This window comes from Podarcis bocagei (genome assembly GCF_964188305.1).
Source record: "Podarcis bocagei genome assembly, chromosome: 7".
In the NCBI taxonomy this organism is placed as follows: Eukaryota; Metazoa; Chordata; class Lepidosauria; order Squamata; family Lacertidae; genus Podarcis; species Podarcis bocagei.
Window position 1 is genome coordinate 10268421 of NC_138132.1, and position 20198 is coordinate 10288618.

Here is a 20198-nt window from a genome sequence, read left to right on the forward strand (position 1 = left end):
TTCTTTCTTCTTTTCCCCCCAGTTATCTTAATCATTACAGCTGATAACCACTTAGATTCAGTCCAACATCAATCTAACACTCACTAATTTTATAATATTTCCCAAGATAGTCCTTGAATTTCTTCCAATCTTCTTCCGCCGTCTCTCTTCCCTGGTTTCGGATTCTGCCAGTCATTTCTGCCAGTCCCATGTAGTCTATCACCTTCATCTGCCATTCTTCCAAGGTGGGTAGATCTTGTGTCTTCCAGTACTTTGCGATGAGTATTCTTGCTGCCGTTGTTGCATACATAAAAAATGTTCTGTCTTTCTTTGGCACCAATTGGCCGACCATGCCCAAGAGAAAGGCCTCTGGTTTCTTCAGAAAGGTATATTTAAATACCTTTTTCAGTTCATTATATATCATTTCCCAGAAAGCCTTAATCTTTGGCCATTTTGTCTCATCCAGAAGACACTTCTTACCACCTGCAGACAACAGCTTGACTGGATATTTCAAATTAGACAGTGACCCTCAGTGTTCCTTATCTCCGCAACTCTTGCCAATGTGAACCATTTCGCTCTGCCAAATCTCCACTTGCGGCTTTTGAGCAGCTCCTGAGCTCTTCCTCCTGTTTCCAGAGATCCACCCACACACTTCCCACTTTTGCCGAGCAGAAGCGAGAACCAGTTTCACACCATGCTCCTGTGCATGCATGTGTCTGAAGTTCTCAAGATCTTGGAGTGCAGGAATGGCAATCAGCCCTCTTGGGATCTCCGTGGAGAGGAAATGAGGTCCCCTCAAGAATTTCAGCAAGAGGCCATGCGATGCAGATGCTTCTGTCACTTGCATCAAAGGTAAGTGTGCTGGTCCCGTGGGTTACCCAAGAGGCGAGGTCCAAGTCCGGTCCGTGGTCAAAGGTGCAACGTGGAGGCAGTGCGTAGTAGCTGGAGCTGGGTGCAGGGCAGGGAGCCGGGTGAAGTCAGGAACAGGCAAGCAAGCAGGGAACCAGGGCGGGTCAGGAGCTCTGGCAGAAAAGCAGGACAGGGTTCAGGCAGGAACTAGCAACCAACAATATTGCTCCCGCAACTTGGGACTGGGGCTGGCCGGCTTTTATCTGCCCCGAGGCATAGGGCGGCCCCGATCCTCTGGTGACTCGCCTCTCCTGGCCTGGAGGCGAGCACTCCTCCTGCGGGAACTTGGTTCCCTCCGCCTCTCTGCCCTGAGCCTCTGCAGCTCAGGAGAGGCTGGAGGGTTACTGGACCCAGAGGCAACCTCACCTTCCCCTGACGGGGCTGAGAGTGGAGCACCTGCAGGCAACGGGTCCTCCATCACCTCAGGAGCCAGAGCAGACTCAGCTGGTGCCTGCACCTGAGGATCCCGCACAGGTGAGGACCCTTCAGGTTCAAGCCCCAGCCCCAGCTCAGCTGGTTCTGCAGGCGGGGAATCCTGTGCAGGCTGGGATCCCTCAGGGTCAGCATCTGAGTCTGAATCCCAGACCATCACAGTAAGAGGCACAACATCTTGCCCCACCCACCCCACTTTGCCTCTGGAACCTGCGCCTTTGGCACTTGGAAGATTGGCCAGGTGGGAAGCCAACCCTCAGGCTGAAAGAGGGTTCTCAACTCCTGCTGCAGGTAGCCAGCTTGTGTGAAACAAGTGTATTGGCTAGAATGTTAGACCAGGACCTGGAAAACTAGGGTTCAAGTCCTCCCACTCAACCATAGGCGCCGACTCCTAGGGGCCGAGGCAATTTCACCGCCCCAAATATTCAGAGGACAATGTTTGATGTCGCACAGGGCTCCCCCGATCCTCTGGAGAAGCTGGCGCCTCTGGACTCAACTCACTGTGGGCCAGTCCCAGTCTCTCGAAGCCTGACTTGCCTTGTCAGGTTGTCAGGAGCCAGTGACAGCGGTGAAATGGGGGTGGGCACTGCGTAAACAAATGTCTTCCAGAACCAGCCCACTTCTCATCCAGACCTGATTACCCTGATGTGCCTCAGGTCAGGGAGCCAGCATGGTGTAGTGGTTAAGAGCGGTGGACTCGTAATCTGGTGAACCGGGTTCGCTTCCCAGCTCCTCCACATTCAGCTGCTGGGTGACCTTGGGCCAGTCACACTTCTCTGAAGTCTCTCAGCCCCACTCACCTTCACAGAGTGTATGTTGTGGGGGAGGAAGGGAAAGGAGATTGTGAGCCGCTTTGAGACTCCTTAAAGGGAGTGAAAGGCGGGATATCAAATCCAAACTCTTCTTCTTCTTTATGAGGACACAAATAGGGAGGGGGAGAACCATGCGTGCAGCTCCTTGAGCTCCTTGGAGGAGACGTGGGAAATAGTAATAATAATACTAGCAGCAGCAGCAACAACTTTCATAGAGGAAGTTGCCTTACGCCCAGCAGAGGTTGGTCCATCTAGCTTTTGTCAACATTAAATGGCAGTGGCCATCCAGGAATTCAGGAGAGGAACATTCACAGCCCTACCTGGACATACTGAGGGTTGAACCTGCGACCTTCTGCATGCAAAGCAGATGCTCTTGCCCTTTCCCATGATGCACATGTAAGTGTGATTCAGTCATTTAAAATGACTGGCCAGGGTAGGGCAGGGAACAATGGGCAACCTTGGGTGCAGATAAGAGATGGCCAGCTTGTGGGCCTCCTGAACAAATTCAGATTGGTTGAGTTACGAAACGGTGGTAAATTAGCTGTACATATTTATTCCTGTTCTCTCTTGGCATGTTTTAATTTTTCAAAAAAATAATTTTAAAAAACATCAGCCAGAAATGTTTCTGATGGCTGTCCACAATGGAATGTTTTCACACCTCTGCTAGTTAATTGCTCCTCCTGGTTTCATCAGTTCTACAGATATGACTTCAAATGCCCAGTCGGCAGAATTCAGGCTGAACATTCATTTATGCGTATTGTCTTGAGTGTACGGACACAAAGTTAAAAGTTAAAGTTTCTTGACGATCTGAGCCTGGAAAAGAAACTGTTGCGTTTCTTAAAATCAAGAGTTTCACTTCTCTTCAGTCTGGCCTGGGTTATTCCAGTACAACAAAAGAGGTTTAAAGATGCTCTCAAGGCAAATCTAAAAAGAAATGCACAGAAAATTGGGAAACACTGGCCTGCGAGCGCTCCAATTAGAAAATAGCCTTTACCAAAGGCATCATGGACTTTTGAAGTTCAGGCTCAAGGCAGAAGCCTTGCTGTGATTCAGAGTGAGATGAAAGGAGAAGGTGACGGGTAGGGAGACCTAAACTTTTAGTGGCCCTTGTGAAGGTTGCACTATTGTAGCTGCGTTACAACCACATTGCAGTGGAAGACCTTAAAAGGTAAAGGGACCCCTGACCATTAGGTCCAGTCATGGCCGACTCTGGGGTTGCGGCGCACATCTCGCTTTATTGGCCAAGGGAGCCGGCGTACAGCTTCCGGGTCATGTGGCCAGCATGACTAAGCTGCTTCTGTCGAAGCAGAGCAGCGCACGGAAACGCCGTTTACCTTCCCGCTGGAGTGGTACCTATTTATCTACTTGCACTTTGACATGCTTTCGAACTGCTAGGTTGGCAGGAGCTGGGACCGAGCAACGGGAGCTCACCCCGTCGCGGGGATTCGAACCGCCGACCTTCTGATCGGCAACCCCTAGGCTCTGTGGTTTAACCCACAGCACCACCCGCGTCTGTGGAAGACCTTAGGTGTTAGCTAAATATGAAAAACAGGGACAGTTGTGATCTGAGCCATGAATGGTTATTTTGGATTCAGGAGCCAGTCTATGAATACTATGGCAATATGATGGTAACATTTGACTGGATTTGCAGGATCTGCTACTTGTATAGCTAGCACATATGAAAACCCATATTGATACTGTGATATTTCAGTGAATCAGGCATAATTGGTGCAGACTGGGGGCTCCTCCAGAATTCCCTTTGTGCCATATTTTCCAAGCAGTTCTCTCTTTTTTTGGTCCCTGTGCTTTCGCTGGGCGAACCCATGTTTTACCGTTGAATCGGAGAAAACAGCAATCAGTCCTGTCCCCCCGTCCCCCCCCCCCCCGGGTTTGCCATTTGCTCTGATTCAGCAGCAAAACTCAGGTTTTCCCAGGGAAAGAACTGGACACACCCCAAAAAAGAAAGAGAGAAATAGAATGCTCAGACAAAGAGATTTAAATACTGGATCTGTGCTTGGAAAGTGTGGTGCAAAAGGTAGCCTGGGTGAGTCTTTTCTGATGCAAAACACTTCTGCAATATGTAGCGATGCCTATTCACACACACACACACACACACACACACACACACACACAGTTTTTATTTATTTTCATGGTACAGAAGATACATTTTGAGAAAACAGTTGTTACAACAGTAAACAACTTGCCCTGATAAAATCACTGGCTTTTATCATGTCATGTGTTAAAGTTTCATTTGATCATGCCACATTTCCTCACGAGTGCTGGGTGGATTCCTGCCACGTTCTGAACAATTTATGCGTTTAATAAACATTTGCGATGCCTATTCCGGGTGACTCGGGTGATTTCATCTTTTCATGCACTTGAGACAACGCTCTCTTTCTTCTACATGCGCTTTAAAAATACAAGATCTCTGTACATGTTTGCATCTGGTGAGGGGAGCAGGCTTGGTAAAAACAGCTGGTGATCCTAAATCAATTAATGATTCATTGTGATGAAATATAGTTTATCAGCTTCTGGCTTCAAGTATGCATGCAAGTGCGCATGCGCGCGCGCACACACACACACACATCTTTCTTTCCCCTTTTTAATGTACTACATAATGGATTCCACTGAGGGAAAGTAGGTTTCACTCCTACTTTCCACTTGATGCTGAATTTCTTATTGAGAAGGGCCTCTTTCAAAGCCTCATTGGGAGGTTTCTCTCTGCCCTGGATTCTTCGACCCATCCAGTCGTCGCTGAGAGGAGGGGGACACGCACTCTGCACGATGTCAGGAGCCTTGGCAGGCCAGGGGGAGGCAACTCTCCAGCCCCCTTTCATGCTGTGCAATCATACCATACTTTTACCTCAACAGACTTCCTGCCCTCCACTCAGCAGAGAGAGGATATAAAATGGTCTAGGCCAGATGAAAGGCTCCATCTTCTGAAGAACCTCCTCCCGTGTACTCCGTTGGGCTGCGTGAAGTCTAAACACTTCTAGCTATGGTGAGTTTCTCCATCTCTGGTTATATTTGTGATTATATAATCAAATAAGGCATAGACAGTGCTGAATCTAATCTACTTTGCTCTTAAAACTGGGTTAATTGTTACCGTATTTTTTGCTCTATGACTCACTTTTTCCCTCCTAAAAAGTAAGGGGAAATGTGTTTGCGTCTTATGGAGCGAATGCAGGCTGCGCAGCTATCCCAGAAGCCAGAACAGCAAGAGGGATTGCTGCTTTCACTGCACAGTGATCCCTCTTGCTGTTCTGGCTTCTGAGATTCAGAATTTTTCTTCTTCTTGTTTTCCTTCTCCAAAAACTAGGTGCGTCTTGTGGTCTGGTGCGTCTTATAGAGCAAAAAATACGGTATGTGTGTGTGTTTTTTGTGTGTCATTTTCCCCATCCACAGAGAAGTTGCCTAAAGTGGGTTACTAATATGAAAGAAAACCTACCAATAACACTTAGCTGATGATATTGTGGTCTGGGTTTTGATGGGGCTACGCAGGTTTGTAGACTGCACATCCCATAAAGCGGTGGGCAGGGAACGCAAAATTTTACAGAGCATGGGTGGGTTTTTTCAAGCCTGATGCCTTGAAAAAACAAGCGCAGGGACAGAATCATAGAATGGCTGAGTTGCAAGGGGCCGCAAGAGTCATTTAGTCCAACCCCCACCTTGCAATGCAGGAATATTTTGCCCAGCATGGGGCACAAACCCACAGCCCTGGGATTAAAAGTCTCGTGATCTACCCACTGAGCTACCCCATGTGAAATAATTTAGGAACACACAGTTTGCCAGAGGGCATTGAAGGTAGGAGCTGTTCTCACTAGACTGCTAGCCTTGTTTGAATGGAGCTGAATATCAGGCTACATTCAGATCAGAAATGGGGAATCTGTAGCCCTCCACATGTTGTTAGACTGCAACTCCCAGCACTGACCACGCTGGCTGGGCTGACGGACGTTGGGAGTTCAGCATTGCCTAGAGGACCACAGGTGCCATATCCCAGATATTAGATTCAAACGTCCAGCATCACCGTTCTAATAAGCCCCTCTGAGACATTTAAAGAATCAAGAGTTGTGCCGCGAGAAGCAACATTGCCAAAAGCACGGACAGCCACCCATCCAGATTTGCCTTCTGAGATTATTTTGCAGCCTGATCCTTGTTGCTGTTGTTGTTGTTGTGTAGTCGTTTAGTTGTGTCTGCCTCTTCGTGACCCCCTGGACCAGAGCACGCCAGGCACTTCTGTCTTCCACTGCCTCCCGCAGTTTGGTCAAACTCATGCTGGTAGCTTGGAGAACACTGTCCAACCATCTCATCCTCTGTCGTCCCCTTCTCCTTGTGCCCTCCATCTTTCCCAACATCAGGGTCTTTTCCAGGGAGTCTTCTCTTCTCATGAGGTGGCCACAGTATTGGAGCCTCAGCTTCAGGATCTGTCCTTCCAGTGAGCACTCAGGGCTGATTTCCTTAAGAATGGATAGGTTTGATCTATAAGGCATTCCCTATGTTTCCCTCCCTGATCACACTGCCCTAGAGGCATGTGCAGAGTTCTTCTAAGAAAAACCTGTGATTGTTCCTATCAGCCTGATCCTATGTGCATACAATTGGGGAGCAGGGAGTCCTATTGAGCTCAAGGACGCTCACGCCCTGATGTTCGAAGGATTCCAGTCTCAGATTTGTTTCCTCTAAAGCTACAGAGGAGCAAAACGGCGAACCTCCTCTAAACCTATTTCAGGTGACACTATACATGTCTCTAATCTTCAAGAAGATAACTCTCATGAGCAACAAACCAACGTTACTGATGAAATGGATAAGCCACATGGGGATATTTATGACACTTATATTGAAATAAAGGGGGTGGGTGCTTGCAACTGTAGAACAGAGATTCATACATAACTATTTTAGAGACTGCTGCTGCTGCAGTTGACATTCATCCGCAACTCATGACCTGTAATAGCTTTTCTTGTTAGCCGCTGGATTTTGACTGTGCTTGCCATGATTGTAGTAATGGTTTTGCTATTTTTCTTAAATCTTGTTTCAATGTATTACCTGCCCTTCACCCTAAGGTCCCAGGGTGGGTCACGACATTTTAAATTTTTTTACATTGAAAGCAGTTTAAGTTTTGGAGAGCGACTGCAGGTCAGAAAAGACGACGCTGTGCTAAGTGGGTCAAGATGCTGACAGAAAATAAGGCATCCCGTATGCTTCCCTCCCTGATCCCACTGCCCTAGAGGCATGTTCAGAGTTCTTCTTTTAAGAAAAATCCGTGATTGTTCCTATCAGCTGTTTGGAGAGAGGCAAAGGTGCATGATTGCCTCCTTCCAACTTGTGCAGGATACAAACCAGGTCAAGCTATTTATCTGTCCATCTGTGACCTATGCGGCGTGCATTTATGGGATGTCACACCTCAAGGCTCTTCAGCTATGTACACAGCCATACATTTAAAGCGCATGCACGCACCCCAAGAAATCCTGGGAACTGTAGTTTGTTAAGGGTGCAGGGGAATGCAGTTCTGTGCAGGCAAACTACAGTTCCCGGGTTTCTTGCGGGGGGGGAGTGCTATAAATGTAAAGTGTGTGGCTTTGCTGTTTTTGCCAGAACAGACTTATCAGGGCTGGAAACTGTGACTGACTCAGGGGCTCTATGGGGTGACTCACCTGCTGCCCGATTCTTTTCAGAGTTGGAGGTGCCAGGAATCGAACACAGGACCTTTGGTTTCGTAGTTGCTCATGTGTTGTTGCCCCTGAACTCCCAGGCTTGTCCACATTTATCTTGGTGCAGAGCAGCTGGCTGGAGCAACAGCTGCATTTTGAAGTGCACAGCTCTGGCAAGAGTGTGGGGCTCACAGCTGAATGGGAGCCAAAGGTTCGCCTGTCCCCCTGCGCGCTTTCACAGCAGGAGATCTCTTTGATCTCTTCTCATTCCATGATCCTTGCATCTTGGCCGACAGTGACAAAAGTAGTTTTCTTCTTCTTTTAATCTTTTTAACCGGGCCTGTTTGAAGCTGTAGAGCCCACAAGACGGCTGCCTACGGTGATCAGATTTCATCCTCCTGGTCGACTTGAAACAAGCCGGCCGGAATCAGGAGCGGCATTGGACCTTAATTCAGGAGGAGGGTGGAATTTGACCCAGTTCGCACTTAAATGCAAGCTCACTCAATTCGCTCTCCAAAACAACACAAGAACAGAAAAGCAGCCGTCCTTCGAAACCCACACATTCGAATTTTGCACATCCGAACGTCTACAATTTAATGTTGTATTTTAATCTTGTTTTTAAGTTGTAATCATTCAACTTGTTTTTATTATTGCTTGTTAGCTGCCCTGAGCCCGGCCTTGGCTGGGAGGGCGGGGTATAAATAAAAATTATTATTATTATTATTATTATTATTATTATTATTATTACAAAAATGCATATGCTAGCATAAAGTGTGCATTGCATTGGACGTATTAGGGAAATCAGACATTAAAGTATATAACATTGCTTTGGGAAAAAATGTGTAAAATGAGAAACTGAGGAGGAACAAAAAATTGCCATACTTGTCCCTCCCTGAGCATAATGACAATTGATTCTGGGGGGAAAGCTCAGTTAATTTAAAAGGGAAGATTTACACTGGAGTAAAGGATGCAAGATGTGTGTGTGGCTCTTTCCTTTTCTTTTCTTTTTTTCTTTTCGCTGTTACCTGCATTGAACTTGTTTAGAGCAACATTTGACGTGTTTCCTGGAAGTGTGTGTGTGCATTTAACCTCTTCTGGAAAGTTACTATTCTTGGGTTAACCCAAAGTTGGTTCTCTTGCAGGAATGCAGCCCACATGTGTGTTTGGTGTGTATGAGAGAGAGCAGAAGTATTATTTCTCATGGCTATCACACTCCCCCCCCCCACTCCTAAACTGCCATCTCTGGCACGCAGTCCTGCAGGCCAGGATCGTTTACTAGAACTAATTATGTACAGTGGTGGATTCAGGAGCATCGCAAACGATGTGCAGCAGCCATTGTCTTCTGCTTGTGGTGGGGAAGCTGCTTCAAAGGGTGCGATGTGTCAGGGAGGAAGTTAAGGGGGAGAGGAAGGGAGAGGGACCAGTGAGAAGGTAGCGAGGGAGACATGGAGATGGGCAGTGGCAAAAGAGAGGGGGGGGGAGAGAGAGAGAGAGAGAGAGAGAGAGAGAGAGAGAGAGAGAGAGAGAGGAGGTGTGGAGAGGAAATGGCTGCTGACAATGTAGGGGGAGAGATAAGGTTGCAGATAAGGTTGCAAGAAATAGAGATGGGTGGGGAGGTGATGCGAGAAAGAGGAGGGGCGAGAAATTGAGAAAGGAACGGGGGCAAAGCTGTTCTTTTGTGTCCTGCTCATGATGTTCCTAAGAGTCCTTTATCTGACCACTGTGGGAATCAACATTCTAGGCCCGATAAGAGCTGATTCAGCAGGGTTCTTGCTGCACCCTTAGGTCAAGCAGGTTATCTGGAAGTATGAATTTAGGTAATCATCATCATCATCATCATCATCATCATCATCATCATCTAGGGACGCGGGTGGCGCTGTGGGTCAAACCACAGAGCCTAGAACTTGCCGATCAGAAGGTCGGCGGTTTGAATCCCCGCGACTGGGTGAGCTCCCATTGCTCAGTCCCTGCTCCTGCCAACCTAGCAGTTCGAAAGCACATCAAAGTGCAAGTAGATAAATAGGTACCGCTCTGGCGGGAAGGTAAATGGCATTTCCGTGCGCTGCTTTGGTTCGCCAGAAGCGGCTTAGTCATGCTGGCCACATGACCCGGAAGCTGTACGCCGGCTCCCTCGGCCAGTAAAGCGAGATGAGTGCCGCAACCCCAGAGTCGGCCACGACTGGACCTAATGGTCAGGGGTCCCTTTACCTTTACCTTTACCAGAGTATTTTGCACACTGGTTTCTCCCAGCTGTACCTGGAAATGCCAGGGGTTGAACCCAGGGGCTTCTGTGTGTGCAAGGAAAATGCCCTGCTATTACCCCCAGTTTCCCCACATGGTGAAAATGCTGGGGACCCAGCTTGCACCAAGGTTCTGTTTGCTTGGAAGGAGATCTGTGATGATTCTGCGATGGATGGGATTGCAGTTATACAGTGGTACCTCTTGTTACATACGCTTCAGGTTACATACGCTTCAGGTTACAGACTCCGCTAACCCAGAAATAGTACCTCGGGTTAAGAACTTTGCTTCAGGATAAGAACAGAAATCGTGCTCTGGCAGCGCGGCGGCAGCAGGAGGCCCCATTAGCTAAAGTGGTGCTTCAGGTTAAGAACAGTTTCAGGTTAAGAACGGACCTCCGGAACGAATTAAGTACTTAACCCAAGGTACCACGGTACTTGAGTACAAGCTGAGTGATGTCGGACTAATGAACACCTCAAAGTTCACTGCTCCCCTATCAGATTTTTAGGGCAATGCTGCCATTACCCCTGAAAGGGCTTTTGGAGTCTAAAACTCAGCGAATATCTCTGACTAATTCCAAAACTGCCTGTCTTTTGTTCTCTTTTTTACACACACACACACACTATGATGACATTACCGTATTTTTTCCGTGTATTAGATGAGGTCCACCCCCCCGGAAAACTAACCTCAAAAATGGGGGGCTCGTCTTATACACGGATAGTGCATCGGGGGAAGGGGGGGCTGATGAGAGACGCGAGGCGGAAATTGCCAGCGGTGTTTTTGCGAGTGAGTTACGGATGCGTCCAGGGCTGCTGCGGATTGGCTGCTGTTGCGGCAATAGGGTGGGCGATTTGCGGTTCCTGTTGTGTTGCGTTCAGATGATTGGTGGGCTCATTGATGCTCACAATCCTCCCCCCCCAAAAAAACTCAACAACTCTGGGGCAATCCTCCCCAAAATAGCTCAACAACTCTGGGCAACTTCCCCCCATTTTCTTAAATTTGAGTCCCCCCAAATAGGGGGCTTCTTATACATGGGGGCGTCTTATAGACAGAAAAGTACTGTACCTCGAGCAAGGGCAGGGGAGTCAAAAGACAACTCTGTTTTTGCCATACTTTTGCTGCAGTAGGGTCCTTCCATCAGGTTTGCCGCCAAACCAGCTCTATCAAGCACCTCCTCATGCCCCCGAGCTGAGGGGGTCATTATAAAAAACTACTATTTAAGTATTGGCACCTGTTTTCTCGGAGAGAGGCTGTCTAGTTTTGATTGATTGTCTGTAAGCCACTCCAGGAGCCTTTTTTGGGGGGGGGGGTAAAAATGCTCTAATTAAATAACAAATCAATAATACCACACTTGGGGAGGGGGAGACAAACTGCCAACATGTGCTAACTTTGGAGAGCCAAAGGTACAACGAGAGAAGCGCCTTCCTCTGTGCCGTGCTCACTCGTTCCCCAAATGACTCTGTTGACAGGTTTCGAGAGATGTGGTGGTGTCTTGAAAACCTGCAAAACCACCTTCACCAGAGATGGTGGAGGGGCGAGTGAAATGAAGTGCGTACACCACAAGGAACCAACGAGCTAAGCGTCCCCTCTTCAACTCTCAGAACTAAGCTTTAGAATCGTGGAGCCGGTGAGGCGACGCAGGAGTGGGATGAGGGGCAAATGAGGGGAGGGGTCCCAGTGGAACAGCTGGGGAATCCTAGACTCTAAACTAATGATCTTTCTGAAGCAGTAGTGTGCATGTGTGAGAGGCATTCTGGTCACGCTTGCATTCGCACATTTATTCCATGAGAAGAAGTGAGTTGCGGTTTGTTCAGGGTGCTGAGAGTTGTCAAGATACCATACACCATACACATTTAAAGTGCTACAGTACCACACTGAACAGTCATGGCTTCCTGCAAAGGATTCTGGGAGCTGTGATTTTGTTAAAGGGGCTCAGAGTTCTTAGAAGACGCCTATCCCCCTTCCCAGAGCTACAATTCCCAGAGTTCCCTGTGAAGAGGGGTCGATTGCCTACCCACTCTGGGAAATGTAGCTCTGGGAAGGGGGATAGGAGTCTTCTAAGAACTAGACAGCATCTTAAAAAGCAGAGACATCACCTTGCCAAGAAAGGTCCGTATAGTTCAAGCCATGGTTTTCCCAGTAGTGATGTACGGAAGTGAGAGCTGGACCATAAAGAAGGCTGATCGCCAAAGAATTGATGCTTTTGAATTATGGTGCTGGAGGAGACTCTTGAGAGTCCCATGGACTGCAAGAAGATCAAACCTATCCATTCTGAAGGAAATCAGCCCTGAGTGCTCACTGGAAGGACAGATCCTGAAGCTGAGGCTCCAATACTTTGGCCACCTCATGAGAAGAGAAGACTCCCTGGAAAAGCCCCTGATGTTGGGAAAGATGGAGGGCACAAGGAGAAGGGGACGACAGAGGACGAGATGGTTGGACAGTGTTCTCGAAGCTACCAGCATGAGTTTGACCAATCTGCGGGAGGCAGTGGAAGACAGGAGTGCCTGGCGTGCTCTGGTCCATGGGGTCATGAAGAGTTGGACACAAATAAATGACTAAACAAGAACTCTGAGCCCCTTTAACAAAACCACAGCTCCCAGAATCCTTTGCAGGAAGCCATGACTATTCAGTGTGGTACTGTAGCGCTTTAAATGTGTTTGGTGTGAAAATGGCCTGGTTGTAATGAAAAGGGCTGTTCGCTAAAGGAGAATAAGAGAACGGGGAATGGAGAAGAGGAGAAGAGGAGCAGTCAAGTGTTTTCCTGAACTCCGCAATGCACACAAATGGGTTCTGTCAGGCAGGGCGAAGGAGAAATTTGGTGGTGAAGCAACACCACAAAACCATTTCCCCTGACCTCCCAAAGGTAGCCAAAGCTCTGTGTGACAAATGTGACCTGGATGTGTGATGGGTAGGAAAGAACCAACTGTTACTCAAGTCTCAAATCCCTTTAAAGCAGAGCTTTCCAAATTTTTCATGTTGGCGACGCACTTTTTTAGACGTGCCTCATTTCACGACACAGTAATTCAGTTTTACTAGCAAACTGAAGGTTAAACCAATCCTTTCCATCCCCGGGAAGAGAGCAGGGGGCATTCACACGACACACCTACACACTGCGGCCGACACACTACATGTCACGACACACAGTTTGGAAAGCTCTGGTTGAAAGAGACAGTTGCAAAATCATCATCATTGTTGGCTTCTCTCAGTTTCCCACAACCTACAACTGGTGCGTGAAACTGCCAGTGCCCTGAGGTGACCATTGATTGTACATTCTACCCATCTCAGCTTGGATTAGTGTAATAAGAGTTAGACCAATATCATGGTATATTGTTGTATTTCAGGTTTGATCTTCAAAATTGCTCTTTCTATCCCCTTCCTGCTCTTATTACATATACAGTGGTGCCCCGCAAGACGAATGCCTCGCAAGACGGAAAACTCGCTAGATGAAAGAGTTTTCCGTTTTGGAGGTGCTTCGCAAAACGAATCTCCTATGGGCTTGCTTCGCAAGACAAAAATGTCTTGCAAGTTCCTGCAGGTTTTTTTTCCTCCCCCCCTTTTTCTAAGCCGCTAAGCCACTTATCAGCTGATCCGATAAGCCAATAAGCCACTAAAAACCGCTAAAAGCCGCTAATAGCGCTAATCCGCTAATCCGTCAATGGGCTTGCTTCGCAAGACGAAAAACCGCTAGACGAAGAGAATCACAGAACGGATTCTTTTCATCTTGCGAGGCACCACTGTACAGTGGTACCTCGGGTTAAGTACTTAATTTGTTCTGGAGGTCCATTCTTAACCTGAAACTGTTCTTAACCTGAAGCACCACTTTAGCTGCCGCGTTGCTGGAGCCCGATTTCTGTTCTTATCCTGAAGCAAAGTTCTTAACCTGAAGCACGATTTCTAGGTTAGCGGAGTGTGTAACCTGAAGTGTATGTAACCTGAAGCGTATGTAACCCGAGGTACCACTGTACTTTTGTTGAGCAAACTGCAGAATTGGATCTCTGTAGGAGGCCCATTAATGAAGCTCGCCAGCTCCTGACTAGCCAAATCATATTCCCCTCAACAGCTTCTAAAAAGGTAAAGGTAAAGGTACCCCTGCCCATACGGGCCAGTCGTGTCCGACTCTAGGGTTGTGCGCTCATCTCACTCTATAGGCCGGGAGCCGGCGCCATCCGAAGACACTTCCGGGTCACGTGGCCAGCGTGACTAAGCGGCATCTGGCGAGCCAACACCAGTGCCGCACACGGAAACGCCGTTTACCTTCCCGCTAGAAAGTGGTCCCTATTATATCTACTTGCACTTAGGGGTGCTTTCGAACTGCTAGGTGGGCAGGAGCTGGGACCAAACGACGGGAGCTCACCCCGCCGCGGGGATTTGAACCGCCGACCATACGATCGGCAAGTCCTAGGCACTGAGGTTTTACCCACAGCGCCACCCGCGTCCGAACAGCTGCTAAAGTGCACAGTAATTAGAGCACTAGGGACAGCTTTGGTTTTTTTTTGTTTTTTAATCCGGAAAATGATGTAGGTGGTAAGGAGTTAAGCCCTCCCTCCACACACTGCTTCTTCAAGGAAACTGACAGGGCTTACCCCCTCCCTGCAGCCTCATTTCAGGGTTTTTTTTTATATACAGTGGTACCTCAGGTTAAGTACTTAATTCGTTCCAGAGGTCTGTTCTTAACCTGAAACCGTTCTTAACCTGAAGCACCACTTTAGCTAATGTGACCTCCCGCCACCGCCACACCGCCAGAGCACGATTTCTGTTCTCACCCTGAAACAAAGTTCTTAACCTGAGGTATTATCTCTGGGTTAGCGGAGTCTTTAACCTGAAGCGTATGTCACCTGAAGCGTAGGTAATCCAAGGTACCACTGTATATAAAAGATTTGAGATATCTGATCACAAATCTCCCATGATAGGTGTAATGGCTATGAGTTACTCATGCGTAAGCTGGTGCCTTTCTCGGTTAATTTGCCTTGTTAAACCTTTCTGACTGCACAGCCCTTTCTCATCGTGGCTGCCTCAGTCGCTGGCAGAATCCGTCAGTGGGCGTTTCTTGAACCTCTTCCAACATAAAAGTTGTTTGACACCCAGTCTCCTCCTCCTCTCACTGCGCGGGAGTCTTCTGCGCAGGGAGGGCGTGGGCAGCGGAGGACCTGGGCTCTCCTCACTGATGTCCAGTGAAGAGTCCTGGAGCCCTCCCTCCGATTCCCCCATCTGCCCCCCTTTCTCCCTGGTGTTGCGCTGATTAGCTTCCCCCTCTACTGAGTTGCTTCTCCCCCTGCTGCTGGGTCCTTCACCAGCAGAATCTGTGAGCCTCCCCTTCGCCTCTCGCTCTGATGTCAGTTCCCTGACAATAGGCATTGTAAGAAAGAGGGCTTCCAATGGCTACAACTCTGCCTGCCTGCACACTGCCTCACCAGAGTTGTACATGCCCTGGCTATCTCCCGCTTGGAGAACTTGAAGGTGACTCAGAAACTACAGCTAATCCAGAATGCGGCAGCTAGACTGGTGACTGGGAGTGGCAGCAGAGACCATGTAACACCGGTCCACACAGATCTACATTGGCTCCCAGTACGTTTCCAGGCACAATTCAAAGTGTTGGTGCTGACCTTGAAAGCCCTAAACGGCTTCAAAGGCCCAGTATACCTGAAGGAGCGTCTCCACCCCCATCGTTATGCCCAGACTCTGAGGTCCAGCTCTGAGGGCCTTCTGGTGGTTCCCTCACTGGGAGAAGCCAAGTTACAGGGAAGCAGGCAGAGGGCCTTCTCGGCAGTGGCGCCCACTTTGTGGAACGCCCTTCCGTTAGATGTCAAGGAAATAAACAACTAACTGGGTTTTGGATGACATCTGAAGGCAGCCCTGTAATGGGAATTTTTTTTAATGTTTAATTATATATTTGTACAGTGGTACCTCAGGTTACATATGCTTCAGGTTACATACGCTTCAGGTTACAGACTTCGCTAATCAGAAATATTACCTCGGGTTAAGAACTTTGCTTCAGGATGAGAACAGAAATCGTGCTCCGGTGGCGCGGCAGCAGCAGGAGGCCCCATTAGCTAAAGCGGTGCTTCAGGTTAAGAACGGACTTACGGAACGAATTAAGTACTTAACCCGAGGTACCATTGTATATGCTGCAAGCTGCCCAGAAATGGTGTGGCAACCCAGTCAGATGGCCGTGGTACAATTATTATTATTATTATTATTATTATTATTATTATTATTATTATTATTATTGAAATATACTCAGAGTCGAGAGTGGATTTCATGCTCTTTATTCAGCTCGTAGTGGTGAGGAGGAATCATAACAATTATTATTATTCCTTTTTAGTCTTATGTCTGGAATCCAGGTGAGGAAGCTGACATTGCCTCTTTCATGGACAACAGCACATACCTCAACTACTACGACAGCAACAATGACACCTTGCTCTGTGGCTCTGACACCACCCAGGCCTTCAGGCGCTATTTCCTGCCTCCCTTCTACATCCTGATTTTCCTCCTGGGCCTCTGTGGGAACGTGATGGTGATTGCTGTCTTGTTGCGTGCCAAGGAATCCCTACCTGGGACGGATGTGTTCATCTTGCACCTGGCTGTCGCAGACGTCCTCCTTGTCTTGACCCTTCCATTCTGGGCCGTCCAGGCCGTGCACAGCTGGGTCTTTGGGGACGTAATGTGCAAGATGGTTGGCAGCGTTTTCAAGATCAACTTCTACGCTAGCATCTTCTTCCTGGTCTGCATCAGCTTCGACAGGTACCTCTCCATTGTTTATGTCATTCGCATGTACAACAGGGGCAGATCCTCTCTCATCTTCCTCAGCTCGTTGGCTGTTTGGGTCCTCTGCATTCTCCTCACGCTTCCGGATTTCATCTACCTGACCTCTGAACCCGATTCCCGCCAAAACACCACCTCGTGCACCCTCAATTTCCCCCCGGGCTCGAGCTCAGCCAAGTTCTTCATCCGCATCTTCAGCCAACTTCTTGCCTTCTTCCTCCCACTGGTAGCGATGACCTGTTGCTACATCAGGATCATCCTCAGCCTCATGAACTCCAAAGGCTCCAAGAAGAACAAGGCCTTCAGAGTCATCCTGGCTGTGGTGGTGGTCTTCTTCCTCTGCTGGACTCCCTATCACTTGGTGGAGTTTATCGAGAACCTGATCGACTTCAACGCCCTGCAGAAGGATTGCGAGTGGGAGGCCAAACTGGACATGGCCGAGACGGTCACCACCAGCTTGGGGTTCTTCCACTGCTGCCTCAATCCACTGCTCTACGCTTTTGTGGGCGTCAAGTTCCAGACCAGGTTCCTCAGCCTTCTCGAATCCTTTGGCTGCGTCAGCCATGCGTTCCTGCAGAGACATGCCAGGAGCTCCAGCCACAGGAGAGATTCAACTTGGTCTGAAAGCACAGAGGCCTCCTACTCGGGGCTCTAGGAAGCCTAGAGTTTCCCTGTTCATCCAGAGTTTCCCTATTGTTGAGCCAGCCAGCCAACAGCTTTTAAGAGAGTCGAAAGTGGCATCCCTTCTCGATGCACCCATGCATTTACATTTGCCCCACTCTCAACACCAACCAACCTGGGTTTACAGATTTCTGAAATAACACCCACACACGCCCTTCACAACCTATTTGCCAGGGGTGACAGTCAGATGAATGTTCACACTGTGAGCAGCGGTTCTTTCTTTCGTACCGCTTTTTAAAAACAGCGAAAAAGTTATCACTAGGCTAGCGCTGAATGGAGCCTCCTGAGGTCTGGGCCTCAACGTAATTCAAAAGTAGACTTCCAAGATTCCGAAGACCCTTCAAAATATGGGTTTGGGGATTTTGATTCTTGAAACGTCCATTTCCATCCACAAGGATTTTCTAGGGTTGTTTTTTTTTGAAAGCTTTCTGGTGAACATAGCTATTTCACACTTCACTTACACAAGTCACACCTCTTTGGTGTTTACGTTCAGGTTTTGTTTTTTTCTTCACTTCCTCACCACAAAGTCTCAGACGAAGAGTTGTGACTTCAGAGTTTCTGAGACTCGCACCCAAGACATTTTGAATGTAAATATTTTTGGAACTTTGGAACTTCCGCCCAGTGAACAACATGGAACCAGAGAGCTCTCTTGAGCTCACGCCCGGCTTCTGGGATTCCCACAGATGTCTAGTTGGCCACAGTGAGAGCGGGATGTTGGTCTAACTAGGTCAGGGGTATGGAATCCTTTTCCGCCAAGGGCCATGTTCCCTTCTGGGGGCCACATCCCAGTGGTGGGTGGGACCAGAGGCAAAAGCAGGTGAAGGAACAAGTGTGCATTTTTTTACTTTTGTATTGGGGAGGGGCAGAGAGGGAATACAGCAAAGGTGAGGTTTCTGATACGCACACACATTTCTCCATCCATGCAGGTAAAGGCAGGATCACAGGCCAGGGGCACATTCCTTCCAGAGAGGGGAGCCAAGTGGGTGGGGGCAGGGGGCCACCACCCCAAATTTCCCCATGACACACCCGCATGCCCTGCTGTGTGTGCGAGTGATGCCAGGACGCCCCATGACATCCACACATGCTGGGTGGCATGCTGACATCACGTGGCCTAGAGCCACTCAGTCACGGGGGCAAGGCAGCTTCCATGCAAGACCCTCCAAGTGTCCCTGTTTTCCAGGGACGGTCCCAAATTCACAGAAGCCGTCTCAGCTTCTGATTTGATCCCGGAATGTCCCACTTTTCCTTAGGACGTCTCTATTTTCATCGGAGAAATGTTGGAAGGCACAGAGTTTTGCGACCCCCCAGCCAAGGAGATAAGTAATTATACAACCTTTAGAAGACGTCTGAAGGCGGCCCTGTATAGGGAAGTTTTTAAATGTTTAATGCTTTATTATGCTCTTTTATATGTTGGAGGCTGCCCAGAGTGGCTGGGCAACCCAGTCTTATGGGCAGGGTATAACTAATAAAACTATTATGGAATAAGACGTCCCTATTTTCATCGGAGAAATGTTGGGAGGATGCTCTGAGATAGGTGTTTGGCCTGATCCAGCCTGGTTATATTTCCATGGGATGTCCAAGGGAGCCTGTTGAACCGGGTGCTGGAGCCAAAAACGTGGGGAAGACTGATGCCTTCACACCCTGGTCATCAGCTTCCAGCTGTCCCCTGTCAGAAGCATGATGCTAGGCTAGATGAGCGCTTGGTCCGACACAGCAGGAATCTTCTAAGGTTTTTCGGTCGGTTCCATGAGCGCCTGAGCATCTCATCTGCCACAGCTGTGCTCACAAAGAAAATATGTCATGGGTGAGTGCCTGTACCTGCAGCTCCCAGAATTCTTTGGGGGAAGCCACGACTCTTCAAAGTGGTATCATAGCACTTTAAATGTGTGAATGTGGTCCTAGCAGATAACAAATTAAAAGGGAGTCCATCCAAATGAAAGTCCATGCGCCACCTTGTGGACAATGTCGAAAACTACAGACACCCAAGTACCAGAAAAGGGTTGATCACACAACATGTATAAATACCTGTACAGTATGCACTCTTTAGATGTTCAAATAAACGTGTTTAAATCGGGGTGTGTGAACCCTGCCTCCGGAAAGCTCCATGCTTGTTTATTCTAAGTGTCATAGACTGCAATACTCACCCCGCTTCCCTGGGAGTCAGCCCCACCAAATTCAATAGGACTTATTTCCACATAGACAACGTGAAAATTGTGCAGTAAAACATCAAGTAAGATTTACACTCAGGCGGAATATGCGGGTGGGGAACAGGATCTCACCCACCAGCCCAGTGTGTCCGGAGGCAAAAGCAGGCAGAACAGGGAAGGGAAGTTTTTGCCTTTTCACAGCAGGCTAGTTTTGACACCTGTCACTCAAACATCTCCTCTCTATCCCGGCAAGCAAAAGGCACAATCACATTTCAAAGATGCATTTTTCGTTTGTTTGTTGCATTTATACACCAACATTCCCCCCCCCCCCAGGAGCTCAGAGTGGCACAAATGGGTCTCCCACTCCTCAATTAATTCCCCACAACAACCCTGTGAGGTAGGTTAGGCTGAGAGGCCGTGAGCGGCCCAAGGTCACCTGCTGAGCTTCGTGGCCAAGTGGAGATTTGAACTCTGGTCTCCCAGGTCCTGGTTCTATACTCCAACCACTGTACCATTCCAGGCAGGCAAAAAGAAATTAGGGTGCAAAGCAGGCCTGAGGGGAGGGCGTGTGGGTAAGGAGGGGGCCTGGCCTG

General features: G+C 48.5%; 1 protein-coding gene across 2 annotated transcripts; it reads left to right on the forward strand.

The window, feature by feature from the left end:
• Nucleotides 1-430: 430 nt before the first annotated feature.
• CXCR3 (C-X-C motif chemokine receptor 3) lies at nucleotides 431-18943 on the forward strand. 2 transcript variants are annotated; one of them, XM_081200560.1, is made up of 3 exons: nucleotides 431-831; nucleotides 5004-5133; nucleotides 16338-18943. In XM_081200560.1, exons 2-3 carry the CDS (start codon nucleotides 5131-5133, stop codon nucleotides 17430-17432), a joined length of 1098 nt encoding a protein of 365 aa, XP_081056686.1. In that variant the 5' UTR covers nucleotides 431-831; nucleotides 5004-5130; the 3' UTR covers nucleotides 17433-18943. The 2 variants fall into 2 exon arrangements, with proteins under 2 accessions (XP_081056686.1, XP_081056685.1); XM_081200559.1 differs by lacking the exon at nucleotides 431-831 and having other exon boundaries at nucleotides 4861-5133.
• Nucleotides 18944-20198: the final 1255 nt, after the last annotated feature.